Source organism: Lycorma delicatula, chromosome 2, assembly GCF_047948215.1.
Source record: "Lycorma delicatula isolate Av1 chromosome 2, ASM4794821v1, whole genome shotgun sequence".
NCBI classification, from domain to species: Eukaryota; Metazoa; Arthropoda; class Insecta; order Hemiptera; family Fulgoridae; genus Lycorma; species Lycorma delicatula.
Genome location: NC_134456.1, coordinates 32,839,994 through 32,860,404, shown reverse-complemented (window position 1 = coordinate 32,860,404; position 20,411 = coordinate 32,839,994). Strand labels below are relative to the sequence as shown.

General features: G+C 30.3%; 1 protein-coding gene across 3 annotated transcripts in view; it reads left to right on the top strand.

Moving 5' to 3' along the window:
* Rok (Rho associated coiled-coil containing protein kinase) overlaps positions 1–20,411 on the top strand; it is a 147,345-nt gene that overhangs the window by 84,659 nt on the left and 42,275 nt on the right. For all 3 annotated transcript variants that reach the window (XM_075358615.1, XM_075358616.1, XM_075358614.1), the window contains 5 exons: positions 4,264–4,510; positions 9,954–10,190; positions 16,587–16,747; positions 18,668–18,922; positions 19,562–19,831. In XM_075358615.1, the coding sequence (XP_075214730.1) occupies positions 4,264–4,510; positions 9,954–10,190; positions 16,587–16,747; positions 18,668–18,922; positions 19,562–19,831 (1,170 nt within the window). The remainder of the gene's footprint in view (positions 1–4,263; positions 4,511–9,953; positions 10,191–16,586; positions 16,748–18,667; positions 18,923–19,561; positions 19,832–20,411) is intronic.

Genomic DNA, 20,411 nt, shown 5'->3' with positions numbered 1-20,411 from the left:
ACTTATTCTAGGATACAGCAAGCATTTGGTGATGAAGCTGCATCTCATACTACAACATACATGTGGTGGAAGCAGTTTAAAGACAGTACAGAATCGTTGGATGACGACAAACGAAGCGGGAGGCCGTCAACAACTGTTCATGATGAAAACATTGCGGAAATGCATAGTCAACTGGTCAAACTGTGAATTCTAAATTCTATTTGGAAGTAATGAAGTGCCTGATGCATTGCATTCATTGAATCCGGCTTGAGTACCGGGATCTGGACAGCTGGACTCTCTTGCACAACAATGCCTCAGCATACATGGCAACAGTTTTAACACATTATTATGCCGCAAATCAGATCAAATATCCTACCCACCCTATTCACCTGACTTGACTCCAGCAGACTTTTTTTTGTGTACCTGAAACTCAGTTGAAATGAAAGGTCGCTTTACGACAACATTCTGGCCATCCAAAGAACTTGCACTGAGCAGTTGAAGGCGATCTCACAAAGTGATTTCCCCAGAGCGTTTGACGGGCTCTACCGGCACTACAATGAGTGTATAACTAGAGAAGGGTTCGATGTACAGGGCTGATGTGAGTAAATTCATTAATCTTTAAATTTGTATTTATTTAATTTCGTTCGTGAACTTTTCAGACATACTGTGTATGTTTTTACTTATGTGTACATCATTGGCAATTATAAAAAGACTTAATACCCTTATAAGGTTAATTGTGTGAAATTGTTAATATAGTTATACAATTGATAACCCACCGGGTTGGTCTAGTGGTAAACGCATCTTCCCAAATCAGCTGATTTGGTAGTAGAGAGTTCCAGTGTTCAAGTCATAGTAAGGTCAGTTATTTTACATGGATTTGAATATTAGATCGTGGATACTGGTGTCCTTTGTTAGTTGGGTTTCAATTAACCACACATCTTGTGTGAATGGTTGAATGGTTGTGTGAATCTTGTGGGAATGGTTGAACTGAGACTGTACAAGACCACACTTCATTTACACTCATACATATCATGCTTATTCATCCTCTGGTATTATCTGAATGGTAATTACCGGAGGCTAAACAGGAAAAAGAAAGAAAGAAGTTGTACAATTGATATTTGAAGCTACTTATTGTCATAATTAATGAATTGTATTGTGTATTGTAATAGGACATAGCTGAGTTAATAAACAACAAAAAAATTTATTAAAGTTAGATTAAAAGCAACTGATACAAATTTACAACTTGTGATTCCAACATATTGGCTTGACCCACCACCTTTCAGTCTTGCTCAACCATACCAGTTAGTCAATATATTGATAACTCAATTATTTAATTTGAACATCGACGTTACACAACATCTCACTTTCCAAATTCAAGAGAACATACAAAAATATATATAAAAAACATAGAACAAATTAACAATTAAAGATTACCATAAAACAATTTTATACAATACGAATCAAATGGCATGGGTTTTATAACATTCCTACCTGACCTTGTAATTAACTCATTATCTTTAACATCATTATTGAGCATTGACTTTCCAGGAGATAAAATATTTTTCTTATTATTATTACATATTTCATGAACACTATCATTGCCATTACTACTATTTAACTACAATAATCATACCATTTTTTAGAACTAGTAGAAATTTAGTGTAGTGATTGAACATTATTATGAATAACATCATCATAAAAGCCATAATAACAATTAACTTTAACAGGATTATAAGTTCTAATATGAAAAGTAATTTTACATTTAACCTAATTGTTTGCTTCTTTAATTCAATAGGATTTTGGAGTGTTGTTTTTGTCAACAATGACACCTGGTTCCTATGTTGTAGATTTTCATCCCAGAATGTTATATTATTGCTTTCCTTCAACATCTTTTCTTTCTTACATCTACCATCATAACGTTGTTTAATATTTAATTTTCTGTTTTAATAAATGTTATTAAATTGCCTTTTTACCCTTGGCTTAAATAATTTATTTTTTAAAACAGGAACTTTAGTTCTTAGTAACATACTCGTAAGCCTGACATGGAGAATAATCTGAACCAATAACGGGTGTACTTCGATACTTAAACATGATTAATTCTCATTCTGCACCACTTTATTTTTATTTTTTAACATCATTCTAACCATATCAACACCTTTTTTGGCCAAGCTGTTACTTTGCAGATATCTAGGCCTAGAAGTTATTATTTTAAAACTCCATCCTTTAGAAAGCATAAATTCCCTTAATCCAAATGGCATATTATCTGCCATGACTAATTCGGATATTCCATGAATAGAAAATATAGTCTTTAGAACTTGTATAATAGCCTTAGAATTTTTTGAACTAATCATTACCAAATCAGGCCATCTTGAACAATAATTCATAACAACTGAATATGAGTTATCTCCAGAATCAAGAATATCCCAAAAAGTGTTGAAGTTTCATTTGTAAATAATTGTTCCCTTGTGAATTTTTTCTCCTTCTGAGAAAATGAGTTTATTTAGATAAACTCTACATATATATATATATATATATATATATATATATATATATATAGTATTTATATGAGGGTAAATCAAATATAAATGAGATTTTTGTTCCTGAGTATCTACAGTTGGTAGAACTGGGCCCATGCTTGGTTAGAGTCATTAGGAATTGGAAGAGCCAGCCATTCCACACTCCCAACCAATCCGTCACTAATGCTCACAATGTCGGAGCAGCAGGTGCACCCTTCCATTGCACAACATAATTATAAAATTTCTTACTCGTGATGGAGTTCAAGCGACAGAAATTTTTTGGAGATTGACTGCACAGTTCGGGGATCAAACATTGTCAAGGACTCGTGTGTTTACCTGGCATAAAGAGTTCAAGGAAGGATGAGAACAATTGGAAAATCAGGAGCACGATCGCGTCCTCGGACCAGCATTTCAGATGAAAACATTTGAGCGGTTCAAGACATTCTTGAAGATGATCGACGGGTGAGAGTATCCAAAATTGCAGAACAGGTCGGAATAAGTAATGGGAGCTGTCAAACAATCATATAAAACAACCTACAGTTTCGTAAAGTGTGTGCCCGGTGGATCCCACACCTTTTGACTGCAGATCAGAAGTTGAGATGTTTGGAGGTCTTTCAGAGGCTTACAGAAAGGTTTGCGAAAGAAGGTGATGCATTTTTGAGTCAGATTGTCACCTGCAATGAAAAGTGGGTCCACCACTACACTCCTGAATCAAAACAAGCCAGTATGGAGTGGCGGAGGAAGAGGGAGGCAGACACAGTGATAGTTAAGACTCGACTGTCAGCTGGCAAGATTCTTTCAACCGCTTTTTTCAACCGACGAGGCATTTTGCTTATTAATTTTTTGCATGAGCGATGCACAGTCAATGCTGCTTATTACTGCAAGCTGTTGAACGAGACGAGGACTGCATATCGTCACAAAAGACAAGACCAACCAATCTGAGAGTCCATTCTCCACGACAACACCAGGCCCCGTACTGCAGCTCTAATGGTTTCAAAACTAGAAGAAATGCACTGGATTCAACTTGATCATCCTCCCTACAGCCTGGACCTATCGCCCTGCAATTTTCATTTGTTTGGGCCGGTTAAAGAAGCTGGAGGAGGGCAACGATTTGAAGATGACGAGGGCGTGGAGGGATTCATGCGTAATTGGCTCCTGACGCAATCAGCTTCATTCTATGATACTGCAATAAAAAACCTTTCTTCTTACTGGGAAAAATTTATTTCCAAAGCAGGAAATTTTGTAGAAAAATAAATTATATTTGCCTTTTATTTTTCAATAAATAATTTGTTTTTAAAAATAAAATCCCATTTATATTTGATTTACCCTTGTATATTTTTTTTATAATGATCTTGTATGTCTTGTAAATTTTACATCCATATTTGCGCAGAGGGTCTAAACCTTAGCAGAACTGATTCACTCTATAGAGGTCTATCATATTACATTTGAGTACCTCAATAAATTGAATCCTCATTCATTCTCCGAAATAATACCTTATGGTGGTTCCAGAGGCTAAACAGATAAAGAATAAATTGAATTGAAAAACATGCTAGTTTGACACCTAAATGAACATTTAAACATCTAAATGAACATCTAAGTCTTTCTTTTGATTTTTTTTATAAATTAGTAACCTTTTTAATTTCTATCTTGTACGTTTTTAGAGAAAGTTCCATTTTGGTAGCATTAGTGCAGTTAAAAATTATACCGGATTATATCAGTGAATTTTTATTTTAGATATTTGCTATTTAAAGTTATTAATTTTTTACAGGTATCTGAAATGCAAGACAAACTTAAATCAGAAGCTGAAGCAGCTGGTAGATTAAGAAAACAAGCAGCCGAATTGACTGTTGCCAAAGCAGCTAGTGAACAAATAGCTAATGAACTTCAAGGATTGTTAGCATCACTGCAGTGCCAAAGAGATGCATTACAACAAGAAGTTGCAACATTACAGGGCCAGCTCTCTCAGGAAAAAAGCTCTCGATCACATGTTGCAGACCTTCATAAAGAATTAGAAGGTGTTATTTTTCTGCATATTTGTTTCTTTTCTTTTAATTTTTTTTTTTTTCAGCTTACATAACACTAATGTATAAACTGTAATAATATCCTTTATCCTTATAATATGTAACTGTTTGAGCTTTACAACTAAATAAAAACTAACATGATTTTAAATACAGAAAAAATTAAGGGTAGTTCAGTTCTGCTTTTAATCCATGCATAAGTGTATAAAAATATTGTTGATTATTTTATGTTATTATTGAATATTTATATGTAAGCTATATGGAAAATCAGTTTTGCATCTTAAAAAGTATGTAATTTTTAATCCATAATAGCTAGTACGAGGGTTTTTTTTTTCAAGGTCCGATCGGTCACAAAATTAAAACCACAGTGAAAATAAAAAATTTTTTATTTGTAACAAGTACTTACATAGTTATGCTACTTCTCTACATAGTCGCTACTCCGATTTAGACATTTGTTGTAGCGTGGTACCAACTTTCCAATACCCTCGTCAAAAAACGGAGCCGCCTGTGTTTTCAGCCATTTTTGTACGCTGGTCTGCAGCTCGATGTCTGTGCCAAAATGTTTTCCTCCTAGCCAGCATTTCATGTGAGCAAAGAGGTGAAAATCAGATGGAGCCAAATCCGGGCTGCATGGTGGGTGATCAAACACTTCCCAATTAAAACGCTGCAGGAGCTTCTTTGTTACAGCTGAAATGTGTGGCCGAGCTTTGTCATGGAGAAAGACAATGCCTGATGACAACATTCCTCTCCGCTTATTCTGAATTGCCCTTCGTAGAAGAGTCACACAGTATGAGGCTGCAGTGATGGTCGTGCCACGTTCCATGAATTCCACCCAGAGAACTCCATTCCAGTCCCAGAACACAGTAGCCATACACTTTCTGTTAGAGAAGGTTCGCTTGAACTCCTTTGGTTTAGGAGATTGAGAATGCATCCACTGTTTGGATTGTTCTTTTGTTTCTTCAGTTTTGAAATGAACCCATGTCTCATCCCCTGTGACAATTTTGTTCAAAAAATCTTCTCCTTCATTGTGGTAGCGCTGGAGAAACGTTAGGGAGGCGTCCATTCTCATTGTTTTGTGATGGTTGGACAGCATCTTGGGAACCCATCTTGCACACAGTTTGCGGTACTGAAGTCTCTCACTCACAATGGTGTAGAGAGCTGACCTTGAAATTTCAGGAAACGAATCACTCAATACAGAAATTGTGAACCGACGAGTTTCTCAAATTGCCTCATCCACTCCCTCAACGAGATCATCGGTTGACACTTTTTCCTTCCCTGACCGCCTGCATCATGAACATCTGTACGTTCCTGCACCATTGTTGCACTTTGCTGTCACTCATTGAAGTTTCAACGTACACATTACTTATTCCACTATGAATTTCAGCTTCATTACACCCCTCAGCCTCAAGAAATCGAATTACTGCACGCATTGCGGGAGATGCTATTGTTGTAGACATGTTTACGAACTAGCTGCATGTTCAGAACTAAACAAAGTGACGTGGCGTGATTGAAGACCATACTAGAGACGCTGCGCAACACATATGTGCAAAGGTTCATCCGATTTTTGCACGGGATTTTATTTTACAATAGATCGGACCTTGAAAAAAATAACCCTTGTATAATAAAGCAATATAGTAAGCAATACTAATATATTATACCGATTTAGTAAATATTGAAAAGTGGCTAAGTTGTGTATTTTCATTGATTAGAAGATTGTAAAACAGACAGCCTTGTAATAGTAATTATAAAATTTTGAGCCCCACAAAGCTTAGTAGTTTTTGATGACACTATTTCCAAGAATTTCCTCCCCATAACCCAACAGTTGTCTACAGAGCAGTCACGTAAAAATAGAAAACTATTTCATACTATGATTTTACTGTTCTGTATGGGTTCTGGTCTGTAAGGACAACACCTTTGTTTTTTACATACCTTAGTACAACACTTACTTAATATAAAAAAAGGGTTAAAATTCTTGTACTTTGAATGTTATTATACATAGTACATACTTTGAATGTTATTTTTTCACATTGTTCACATAGTATGAGATATGTTAATGATTTTTAGAATATGATATTGTAGTACACTCAAAAACTGTTTATACAAAGTAAATATGTAGAACTAAATGCACATTTCAGTAATTAAACAATCATGAGTAGTTGTGTAAATAAGAATGAATTTCTTCATCATAAAACATATTAACGCAAATTTTTGTTATATTAATCTGGTTAATAACTTATAGTCGCTTGGTCTAAGTCTGATAGTCACTAGGTGCATAGGATGGGCAGGAACTTCCCTCTTATGTTCTACAATTTGTATGTGATACATTACTGTGTTGTTAGCAGACTACTTATGTCAAGATTCATCTTTTTTTTATATTACCTAACAGTATTTCACAGTCTTTTTGTAATTTGTATTTATGATTGCACCTTGAGAATAGCAGTAAAAAAAAAATCAGTCCATTCCTTTCCCAACAGATGATTTTTCTATTATTAATCAAATCTGTGTTGGAAATTGGATTTTTTTTTGTAAATGTTTATGTCATCACATTGATTTCCACTTTTCTTTACTGTATAATATTGTACTTTATATTCAACTCTTTGTGAATGCTTTTGTTTTGAATACAATTTTAAGAAAATACCTGTTAAGAATGCAATAAAATTGCATTCTAAAGCCAAATATAATGATTAATATCAGTAACTTATATTCAAATAATGTTTGTAATAAAGCAGTGTATACAAAATAAAATGAAATGATGTGAAAGTTTTAAAAACAAATGTTGGGAATTAATGTAGACATATAAACATAATGAACAAAAATCACAGTGACTCTAAATATGAATCCACAGACATGATAAACTGGGCCTATTTCTATACATTCAAGCAAGCATGGGCATTAGATCAAAAGTTTTAAAGTATTTTTCATTTGCAAGAGTTCAAGATGAAAAATTTGAGGTGGTTGCAAAATTTATTTAACTTGTAAACTTAGAATTGTAAAGTAAAACAATTTGAAAGTAATTTGAACAACTATTTTGACTTTACATTTCAGAAGTCAAAAATAAAGTAAAATTGTATATATTCCTCTATTCTGGAGGTCTTGCTCAGCAGTAGCCCCCTATAATGTTACTTTGCATTCTTATTTTAAAAAAGTTGCATATTTCTTGCTTTTAGTATTTCTTTTGAACAGCTTTTTTCATATAGGTTTTTGAATTTTTAGTTCTGATGTGTTTTAAGTAAAAATTAAGCCAAAAGGTTGTTTTAATAGACTTTACAAAAGTATTAAAATAAGATGTAAAAAAAATACTTCAGGATAAAAATTTTTTTAGATTTTACAACTTTAAGTTAATTCCAAATTGAGATTAATAAGTTGTGGTTTTTAGTCGTAGTTTGGAGCTTAGATTTAAAGAGAATTAATAAATGATTATTTTTTTACTTATTTTAGTGCACTTTTCATTGGTTTTGTATTTTTTTTAAGTTTATTTTATTAAAAAATAATCTTGTTGAGCAGCATCAATGGCTCGCTGCTGTGTAAAAGTCATTGGTCCAAAAATACAAATATCTCGATTTTTTTTTTCTATCAACCAGTGTGTGCATGTGCATGTATGCGTTTGTCCATGCATGTGTGTGCACACATGTGTTAATATATACTGTGTGTGTGTATATATATATATATATAAACGCCCCATTTTCCAGAACTTTGGTTAACCAAAACCTAGTATCTGAAACAACCAGTCAAAAAAAATTTCTTTCTTTATTAGAAAACTATTTTATCTTCAAAATGAATGCTAAATCTTTTATTTTATACCCAGATAAATAAAAAATAAAAATTATTATGTAGCAAAAATAAAATCTGCAAAATGTTGAACTGTATGTACAACATTTTAATAAAAGCACATTTACTCTATTTTTTTTTCTTGATCACGACACACATCATCCCAATGTCTTTTTTCGTACAGATTAGACTCATCTTATTAAATTTTTCTTCCACGTCTCAGGTTATTGTATAAATAAAATTACACTGTTAAGTTAATACCGAATGTTGTTTATTGGTGTTTTCATTTCAGCATGATATGATTTGTTTAGCTGTTTTTGAAGTGGAAGTAGACTCCCATTTCACAATATATGCCTTCTAAATCTAAGCATGTTGTAACAGTTAATAAAAAACTGAATATTGTAAGGAAGGTTAAAAGTATCAAGATTTTGTGCATTGTTTCTGGGTATTTCAGTGTTCGGCTTTTAGTAGTTTAATATCTTATTAAATAGAGAGAAAAACCTAATAATATTTTCTTTGTTAATCATTTGTAACATGCATGTTTGAAATTTCTGACGTCTGGTGTATAGGGTTTTTCCTAATTTTGGGTTGTTCTATTTTTTTTTTTTTTTTTACTATTTTCTAAATCCTAATTATAAATTCTAATTAAAAATTCATTTGATATAACAGTGAGAAAATTAAATAGAAAATACACAAAATATCTTCCAGATTCTCTTAAAGAATAATTAGGATTTATTTATTCATAAAAACTGTATTTTAACTTTCAGTACATGTATTTTTTTATTTCTGTAAGTGTTTAGTAATGTGTATTGATTTTTTTTTATATACAATATGTGCACAGTTAAGTCTAGTAAAAATGGTTTAAATTTTTCTCAGTTAATCTTTAATTACGCATAATTGTGCAAGGAATATGATTCGATGGAGATTCTTTACATAATGTAATATTATATTTTATACAACAGTATGTCTAAAGATTAAATAAATAATTTTATTGCCCAAAAAAAATCCTATTAAATTAACCTGTTTCCAAACTGAATAAACCTAAATTATCAGAAATCGGTCTGTCTCTTTTATTTTAAATAACCAGGATTGTACTTTGTAAGAATTTAATGATCCAGTTGTTTGACTGTTAACCCACCGGGTTGGTCTAGTGGTTAACGCGTCTTCCCAAATCAGCTGATTTGGAAGTCGAAAGTTACAGCGTTCAAGTCCTAGTAAAGCCAGATATTTTTACATGGATTTGAATACTAGATCGTGGATACCGGTGTTCTTTGGTGGATGGGTTTCAATTAACCACACATCTCAGGAATGGTCGAACTGAGAATGTACAAGACTACTAACACTTCATTTACACTCATACATATCATCCTCATTCATCCTCTGAAGAATTATCTAAACGGTAGTTACCGGAGGCTAAACAGGAAAAAGAAGAAGAAGTTGTTTGACTGTTGGTGTAGTCTGCATTTTTTTAGATTTAAAATAAGTTCTAGTACATAATTCTAGTTTTTCTCTTAATGTTATCAGCTAATAAGTTCTTTTATGTTCTTGATTGTATTAAGAACCCCCTTTTAGTTTGTAATTTAGTATATTCAGAGAAGTAAAACTTTGTTGTTCTTTTAATAATTCCTTTTTCTCTTTATTTTTACCATTATTTTATTACTTTCTTTTATAGGTCGATTACATGCTATACTTAGTGAATTGGAAAGAGGGTCTGCAAGAGAAGAAAAGTTGACCGATGATAATAGACTGCTTTCAGAAAAGGTTTCTAGTTTAGAAAAAGAATGTGCATCTTTGACACTGGAATTAAAAGCTGCTCAGAACAGGTATCAACAAGAAGTTCGTGCTCATGAGGAGACAGAAAAAAGTCGCCTGGTTAGCAAAGAAGAAGCAAATGTAGAAGTTGTTAAAGGTAATAACAATATAATGTTAGTTTTAACAATATAATGCAATTTATGTCATTCATTTTTGTTTTATTTTTTTTAGAATTCACAAACAATATAAACATTATCAGGAAGTTTGTTATATATGGAATACCATTTCAAAGTTTATTGTAACTTAATATGCTATTGTTATTACTCCCTATTAGATTTAAGTTTTATAAGAATAAGGATTCAGCTTTATCTGACAGGCACTTTTACTTGATAGGCTTGCCTGATTATTACTATCACTTAGTGTACATCCATCATTATAATATTATCAGCAAATAAGAAGCTGGTGTGTGGTGTGTGTGTGTGTGTATGTGTGTGTTTAACTCTTATGTATATATTTCTCTATCATCCATTATTATTGTTTGTATTGCCTAACTATATTAAATCAAAATATAATTGAAAATATTCATAACTCCAGTGATTGTAGAAAAAATGTTGTTTTAGACATTTTTCTTTCTAGAAATCCAAATATCACTTAGGAAGAAACTATCACTTGATTTTTTGTTAAATAACAAATTTTTTGTTTCCCTAAGTAAAATAAAGAATAGGTTTCACAGTCAAAGAAATTGAACCAAAATTAATATTTAATTATCCGTGAAATTATGAAGTACTAAAAGTAAATTTATTTTAAAAAAGAAATTATCTCTATTGCAATAACTTAGCATTATTACTCAAAGTAAAGAAAAAAACTATAATATTATAATAAAGTACACCAAATTAATAAAAATGATAAAACTGACCCTCTCAAAGTCACTATCTCTCACTGTCATAAGTAAAATTCAGAAGCGAACTCTCAGGCCACTTGAGATCCAAACAGGACTGTACCAAGGCAATGGACTCTCTGCTACTATTCAACTGCGCTCTGGAAATGTTAATGACGGTATGGTTCAAAAAATGCTTTCCAAAAATAAAAATTGGCCAAAAAGTCAAAACAAACTGCCTTGGTTTTACCAATAACTTGGCACTGCTAGCAAATGACACGATGATGAAGCTAAAACTTCAAAACATTGCAAATAAAATTTTCCTCAAAATATCATTCAAAAAGACAGAAATTACGCTCTAAAAACCAAGAAAGTTAAAAGAAGTAAACATAAATTGTAATAAAGTCAAGATAATAACCCAGGTTAAATACCTCAGGGTAATAATAACAAACAACCTAAATGAAAAAAGCATCAATCCAGCTAGCTAAAGCACAAGTACATCTACAGTAAAAAACTTTATCTATTTCTATCTCAGAAATTGGTTGTTAGGATGTTCTGATTTTTTTTTTGTTAATATAATCCCATCATCTTGTTTCTTCTGTCGTTTTGCACATTGAACTCACTGGCAAACATTCTTCATGACTTGTCATTAAACAGTTTTCAAGTATCTGTGAACCTCAGCAGATGCATAGCCTTTCAGTGTTAAAAATCTTATTACTGATTATTGCTTGGTAAACAACTCAGAAGTTGAACTCCTGGTAATGAAACTGTCATCCAACTACAATAAACAGGAAATTAAAGCCTTGCAATTGACTTGACTCTCATGAATGTGCCCACCAGGCTAGTCTAGTGGTTAACTCGACATCGCAAATTAGCTGATTTCGCAGTCAAGATCTAAGGTTCAAATCCTAGTAAAGACAGTTACTTTTATATGGATTTGAATACTTGATCATGGATACCAGTATTCTTTGGTAGTTGGGTTTCAATTATCCACACACTTCTCAGTAGTCGATCTGAGACTTCAAGACCACTTCATTCACATTCATACATATCATCCTCATACATCCTCTGAAGTAATACCTTATAGTGGTTCTGGAGGCTAAACAGAAAACGAGAGACTCTCATGAATGCAGATAAGACCTCATTTCTATCTCCAGCACTTGCAAAATAGTGTTGTTGGAAACCTTATTTATTAATCAACTCTTGTAGTTTCAACCTGATCCTGAATAACCTTTTTGTCTTCTGTTTTCAATTAATTGAAAAAGATAAACTAGTTAACTTTAATTTTTATGTATGTAAAATGTTAAATTTCATTATCTGTTGTTTTTTTTTTTAAATTACATAATGTAATACACCAAGTAGATTTTAATGAAAATAAAATGGTATTTCCAAACTGTAATACTGCTTAAAAATCAAAGTGTAAAATGTTAAAACGTTGTTCAGCTATAGGTTGTAATATAAGTACAAGGTATTCAAAAACCCTTTTGTGATTAGGTTATCTTAAAAAAATAAATTATTATGGTTAGATTTTTTTAATTTAATAATTTATTTATCAATGGTTTTTTTATGTGTATAATGTGATTACGATTTTTATATGGATGGTAAATATATTAATTTAATAAACAAGAAAAATACTGCAGTTAACATTGTTTAGTTATATTAGCACCAATTTTTTTTTGTAGGCATTTTTAAAAAATTTATTTTCCTTTTTTACTTTTATTTTTTTTGTTGATTTAGGCAGAAAACATCAGTCTTGCAATTAAAAATGCTTCAGTTTGCTAACAGGTACTAGATGAGTAGCATGTTTAGAAAAGTGCATTTTGATATTTTTGTCCATCTAAATTACCGTGATATATAACTGAAATTACTTAATGACATTTATTGTTTGCAGTATTTTAAATGTTCTTTTTCTCCTTATGTAATATTTTTTCAACCATTTTTCATAATTTTAACAGATGGTATACATTCATTACATCAGTAACATTTGTTTAGTATAGATCTTACAGTTATAACTTCCTATTCAAATTTATTATATACAATTTATTGTATTGTTTTATTTTACCAAGCTATTTTTTATTAATTCACTAAGTTTTTTTTTGCAAAGTAATTATCCATCCGAATGTGGAATAATTTTAGTCTCAGATTTGTTACATGTTATTAAAAATCTGTAAAATTCTGATTTTTCTAATTCCATTTAGTGATTTAGTAACAAGTTTTAAAATAACTTTTTAGGATTATAAATTATCTTTGTACATTCACGATCATTAAGATTTTTTTTTAAATTACATTTTGTGATTTTAAAAAAAAATCATTTTGAATCAAAGTTTATTTTTAAAAGTTTCAGTTACATTTATTTAAATTAATTTTTTCTCATTTGCACTTTTTAAGAGTAATTTTTGTTTTGAATCTGAGTTTCTCAATTATGTTAACTGCATGAGGTTTTTTAATTAATTATTTTAATTTTATTTTTATTAATGCATCAGATCGCATGGATTGCATTTTTCGAGGTATGTTTCAGTTCAAAAAATGTTTCAGTTACTTTCTTTTTTTAACCTTTTCACTGTTATGGACTTGTTACCATGCTGCAGGAAATGTTTACAATATACCATGGATGTGTGTGTGTGTGTGTATACACATTATGTAGTTCAAATTTTTGTACCTTGTAGCTCAGCAATAGCTGTAACAATCCTATTCATGTAATATATGCTCAGAGTAGAACAGGGAATTTTTTCTCCCCTTTTTTGAACACACCTGAACGGTGTGAGTTAGTTACTATTTTATACATAGCTCCTACATTCTGATCCAAGTAATTTGTATTATCTGTGATGGCATGTTCATTTTCAAATGACAATTTGTATTCTCCATGATTATCTTGTCCCTGTAATGTTAATGAAATTACAAATAATTTTCTTAAAGACATTATAGAGGGTTTGAGTAAAGATGAAAGTTTGAATGACGATAATTGTATAGAAGAATATTTGGAAGACAATAATGAAGTTGCAAGTCGACAGTCATATAAAAGTATTGATGAGGATGATGATTAGTATTACTTTCAGAAGATTGAAATATTTATGAGAAAACCTTAAGTGAAAAATTCAGAATAATGTTAATTTTCTTATTCTAGAAGTAATTCCTGACCTAAACCAAGATTATGGTGTTTACCTACTTCAAATTTTTCAGAAGTTACTTCTCCCACTTAGATTTTTAAACTCTTTTGACCAAACCTTTATTTAAATTTTAGTTACAGAAACCAATAATTGTAAAAAAGTCAAAAATCTTAAAAAAGCAGAAGGTAGTTTATCATCCAGTATTAGAATTAATCTTATAAAAAAATTGTGTTAACGATATGTACAATTTCCTGGCTCGTGTAGTTTATATGGGAAATGCTAGATTACCATCAGTTGAAATGTACTGGAATACATTTAATTTGTATTTGTTTTTAAATTTACCCGGCAAGTAATGTCAAGCAGTAAGTTTCAAAATATTTTAAGATCTCTGCATTTTACTAGTAAAGAAGGTGGCACTGACAAAGTAATTAAAATTGGATCAGTTATAGAACACATGAATTGTAAATTTAGGTCTGGGAAAAACATTTTTTTAGATGAGAGCATTATGTTGTTGAAGGATCATTTAGACTGGCAATTCACCAAATCAAGATGAGCCAGATTTGAGCTTAAGAGCTTTGTTGATTATGATTCTGAAACTGGGTATTTGTGTAGTAGCCTCGTATGTACATCAAAGACATCTGAGTTAGTTAATGTTAAAAAGGAGTATGGCTTAGTAGATAAGGTTATTCTTGAATTGCTTGGTGATTTGACTGTTGAATTTATACTTAGACAGTTGGTATTTTTTACACTATCCCTTTATGAAGCAGTTCAGTTAATATGAAAAGAAAACGCATTCCAAAAAAATAAAAATTACAGAAAATTCAAAACACTGAGAAAAGATGAGATGGTTGTAGTGTAATAATTGCACTATGGCATTTTGTGCATGGAAGGATAAAAGGCTAGTGAAGATACTGACACACTTCACATTCCTGCCTTGGTTGAAACTTCCGAAGTAGAGAGAGTTACAAATCCAAAAAATAAAAAAGCCAAATGTAGTTGTAGACTATAATGACATATGGGAAGAACACATCTCTCACACCAAGTTACCATTGTCTTCCAAGAGAAACTCTTCCATGAGAAAGAGCTTGAAATTTTACAAAAAATATTTTCTACCCATAGTAGACATAAACTCTGTACATTGTTATTTATAATTTCTTGGATACTGAAAAGTACAGCTATCTGAGAATCGGGAAAATTTATAGCATGCTAGAAGCCACCTTCATAATCTCATACCAGAGGCAGGAGATCATATGAACCAATACCACATCAGTTGCAGCCAGATGTTTCCTTTTAACAATTTCTTCTACTGAGAAAAAAAAGGATGCCATGATACCTTGTGTAGTGTGTAAAAAACAAGGAAAGCAGGAAGAATTGCATTATGAGTGCAAATTATGTGAAGTTATTCTGTGTTACCCTGTGTTTTGAAGGTTTCCACATTACAAAAAATTTTAAAAACCATTTTTTAATTTATAAATGTTTTTTGGAGTTAGGAAAGTAGTATAAATTGATTGATTTAAAAACAATTTTTTTCATTTTTTTGGCTAGCCTGGAGTAAAAGTAGCCTTATTTTTTGTTGACAGTGAAGGGGTTAATACATTATTTTTATGTTTATTACTATTTTTATATTGTTTTGATGTATATTTTTTAAGTTGAAAGAATTATTTTTTGCAGTTAAAAGTATATTGAAAACTTATTATTTAAAAAAAAAAACATAATCATTACTTTTTTTAAATGCTTATTTACATTTAAATATTTAATAAAATTGTTTTTTTTTTCAAGAAAGATAAGCTTATGTCAAAATTAGAATTGCATATTATATTTTTCAGCAATAATTATGTAACTGAATCAATGGAAAATTGATATTTATAAAATTTTAGATCATTTTTGTCAGATTTATTAAGGTTGTTGGACTAATAGGTGGAATCAAGTGTTTTTAATGTTACATTCTAATGATAATTTTTTTTATTAGGCTTTTTTATGATAGATTATTTGCTTGATGCTGTGCAATATAATTTCTTTATAAGTTGAATGATTGATCTGTATAAAGAATCTTTTGTTTTTTTTTTTGTATAATTAGTTTTCACATGAAATTTTATGATATACGCACAATGAATAGATTTAGAATGTAGGTAGATTAAAAGAACATTTATAAGTTATATGTTTTAATTTGATATAAAAGTTGTCACTTGTAATCCAGTAATATTTATATCAAACTTGTGTAAATCATATTTAAATTAAATGTTCTTCTACATTAGTGAATTAAAAAAACTAAATTTACTAAAATTCATCCTTTTAGTTTTGAAAAGGGATATAGAATTAGCTATTCATTTGCTATTATGCAAGCTATTTTAATAAATATTAATTGGCCATCCTTAGATTTATTTTCAGATCTCTCTCTCTCTCTCTCCCTCCCCCCCCCACTCTCTCTCCCTCCCAACCCTCTCAGTCCCCCCCCCTCTCTCTCTCTCTTTCTGAGAGATGTGTGTGTGTAATGTGTTGTAAAAAGTTTTAGAATTCTTTTTCAATTATTGTAGATGGAATTAAAAGAAATACATTTTGTTTGTTGTAGCATTACAGTTAAAATTAAATGAAGAAAAATGTGCAAGACAAAAAGCTGATTTATCATGGCAAGAAAAAGAAAGACAGATGTCAATGTTGTCCGTTGATTACAAACAGATTCAGCAAAGATTACAAAAACTAGAAGGAGAATATAGACAAGAAGTGGATAAGGTATTAAAAATACTTTTACTACTTTTCCCAAATAGTTGTCATACTTATCCACAGATATTTATTTATCCTTCATGTAAAATTAACTAAAAATCATTTTAGTACTGGTGTGGAGATGATACATTTTGTAATTCAATCAATATCGACTGTTTTTGGAACAAGAATGGATTGTGTCGATTTTTTATTTACATTTAATTCTGTGTCTTAGTGAGAATCCCCTATATTAAAGTTTCATACTAAGTGTACATTAAACTTTTGTTCGTTAGTCTAGCTGCCAGACTTGCTAATAGTTCCGATTTACTTTATTTGAGTAATGAAACTATTTAAAAAAAGGGCATACTTTAGTTATTACTTTTTTATCATATCATGTTTTGGAGGAAACTTATGCATGGTATTAGTCAGTCATTCTTGGTAGTTTAATCTAGCTTACATTTTTTACATTAGTATAACATGCTATACACTTACTTTAATTGATAAAATCTGAGCATTTTATTATTAATTATAAAAATATGTTGTTAATTAGCATTAAGTGTTTTATATTACAAATTTCATGAATAATAAAATAATCAGAAAGGAAAGTAAAAAAAAAAATTGGGAGAATTGTTTTCCTAATAAGCTAAATATAGAAACATATGTTTCTGAATCTATTTTATAACATGGTTGTTTTTAAATTTTAAATAATAGTACTAAATTATTAACTTTCTTAGATATTTTGAAAGTACTTTATTTATTTTAAGCAATTGAGAATGAAAAATTATGATACCACCATGGTACTGCATCGTCTGACTTCAAATCATGTCCCTAGCATTCTGTTGCTCTGCTCTAATGTGCGACTACATTTTGTTATTATTGTTGTTTTTCTTTTGTTCACAAAAGTTGTGTGATTCATACAAACATCAAATAAAAAATAAAGTAATTTAAAAATTAATGTTATATATTTAATTATGTATTACAAAGTATTTTACTGTCTAAAAGTAAAGTGGATGAAATTAATCCATTTCAATAAATACTGAAGTCTACTAAGTTACATTGTCCAAAATGTTATTTTTATTAAAAAAACTGTAATTTCCTTAAAAACTGGATTTCCTCAATTTGTTGCTACCTCAAATTTCTTCTTATTTATTAATTTTTTCTGCATTAATAATTGCCATCTTTCTTTAAAAAATTAGTATTTTGGTATTAACAATGTACAAAGACATAATGAAAACCTATAGTCACCAGTTGAGCCTAAGTTCTAAAAGTATACATTATTATCATAATATTTAATAGAAAATTTTAAGTTTAATGGTTTAGCATTCACTCTTGATTATAATTTATTTTTTGCTTCGGCCTGTGTCAAAAACACTTCAATACATACTCAGTTTTTTAATCTGTCTATTATCTCATTTTTAGTACCAGTGTACAGCAAAATACTTTCTAAATACTTAACAAAATAACTTGAAAATAGAGAAACTTCAATTATTTCTTATTTATCCCCAAATGAAATTAACTAAGATAAAATTATACTGCAACGGTGTACATAATTAAAAATGTCATAATTTCTTCTAAAATTAAAAAATATTTATACATTTAAAAAAATGTATATCTGACACTGGTTGCAACTATGCACAGTAAACAGTTCCTTGAAAAGATCAGTTCCATTTACCAGAACACTTAATTTGAATACAATTGAGCAGGCTATTTCATCAGTCTTAGCATAAATCATATTTCTTCAGATTAATAACAAAAAAATACTGTAAATAATTTTTTTTTTTAACTTTTTTATATATAATTGCTTCATAGTTTTTTTAAAATATATAATTCAATGAGTTGATGACATTTTTGCTCATGCCTTGATGTTCATTTTTTATAATTAAATTGTTTAGTATTGCTGTACTTTTTATATTTTATTCTTCATTTTTTTGACAATTTTGTTATTTACAGGCTAAAGGATTGCAAGCACAGGTCGAACAAGAACAAGCTAAAAAATCATCATTAGCATCTGAATTAGGATTGGCTTCATCAGATGTTGCTCATCTCAGAGCAAGAGAAGCCCAGCTTTCAAGAGAAGTAACACAGCTTAGAGAGAGTAAACGTAGTATAGAAGAAGAATTACATAAATTGAAGACACAACACTCTGTTGATGATCTTCAAATGAAAGAGTTACAAGATCAGCTTGAAACTGAACAGCATTTTTCTGTAAGTTTTCTTTTTGTCATTAATTTGCGTTTAACATTTAAATACCTGTAATGTAAATATCTAATAGATCTTTCTATTATTATAGCATTACTAGAAATTTTGTGAATTTTTGAATTTTATAAAATCTCTGCCAGCCACAAGTCTTGATATCAATATTACATCTTAAGACTTTGCATAATAAATTTGATGTCAATTTAAGGGATGCTACTTCTCAATATTATGATGAAATGAAATGAAGGATTGATAATAAACTGTAAATTACAATGTATACAAGTTAGATTGACTTTAGATTGTTTGTGGGTGTAAAAGACTCAATTTTATTTTTGGTCGTTGGATAATGGGGGGAATTATTGCAATTTAAAATGAGCATTATTATTTAAGGACACAATAATGATGAAACATGATCAGTGACTGGAGGGGAGGTCAATTAGTGAAGGAGGACTCACATTTTATGGCAGAATTTATGGAACTTACATGCATCATCTGTTTATTACCCACTGTATTTGAAGTTTATTCACTGTAAAGAAGTTGTAAATTTTTTAAATTAACAGTTGTAATATAATATTTATTTGTTTAATTTAATCTTATTGTGTAACATTTATATTTACATTTAATTTATTTGTTTGTTTTTTTATTTAGTCTTTATACAAAACTCAAGCAGAGGAACTGAAGGAAGAGGCGGAAGAGAGGTCTAGATGTATTTTAGAACTTGAAGAGGAGCGAGGTAACCTTGCACATCAACTGCAGATTGCATTAGCAAGAGCCGATAGCGAAGCTTTGGCACGTTCAATTGCTGAAGAGACTGTTGCTGATCTTGAAAAAGAAAAAACAATGAAGGAATTGGAGTTAAAGGACCTTCTTGCTAAACACAGGGCAGACATGGCTGGAAGAGATGCTAGTCTTTCAATGGTACAGCTTTGATTATAGTCCTTTTTTATATTTATTAACTTCATTGAAAATTGCTAATACGAATGTATCCTATTAAAAGAATTTCCATTTTTCTAGAATCTTAAATTTTTTTTTGCTGTCTCAGTTCATTTATTGGATTTTAAACAAGTATGTTCTCATAATTTTATTTTGCTTTAAGTGTTTTAAGGTATATGTTGGTAAACAGAGATTCCAGTTTCATCATGTTCCAGTATGAACGATTATCATTGCAACATTTTAAACTGTTGTTTCAAAACACACACCAGTACTTCAGTCTGATTTTGACCAAAGTTAAATATATTGATTTTTTTTATCTAAAGACTATGAATCTTTTTCCACTTGGAAACAAATTTTTTTTTAAGTATGCCATCAGACTAATGTGATGTAATAACACTGCTGCTTATGCCTTCGTTTTTTTTATTGGCTTTGTGTTCAATATAGTAAAAATAAATTATTTTCATCCCACCTTTTATATGATCAGTTTATACCATTTTGAGAAAGTGAACATATATATTTTCACTAACCTTTCATGAACCCCTTCAGTTTATTTTTTGTCTAACTT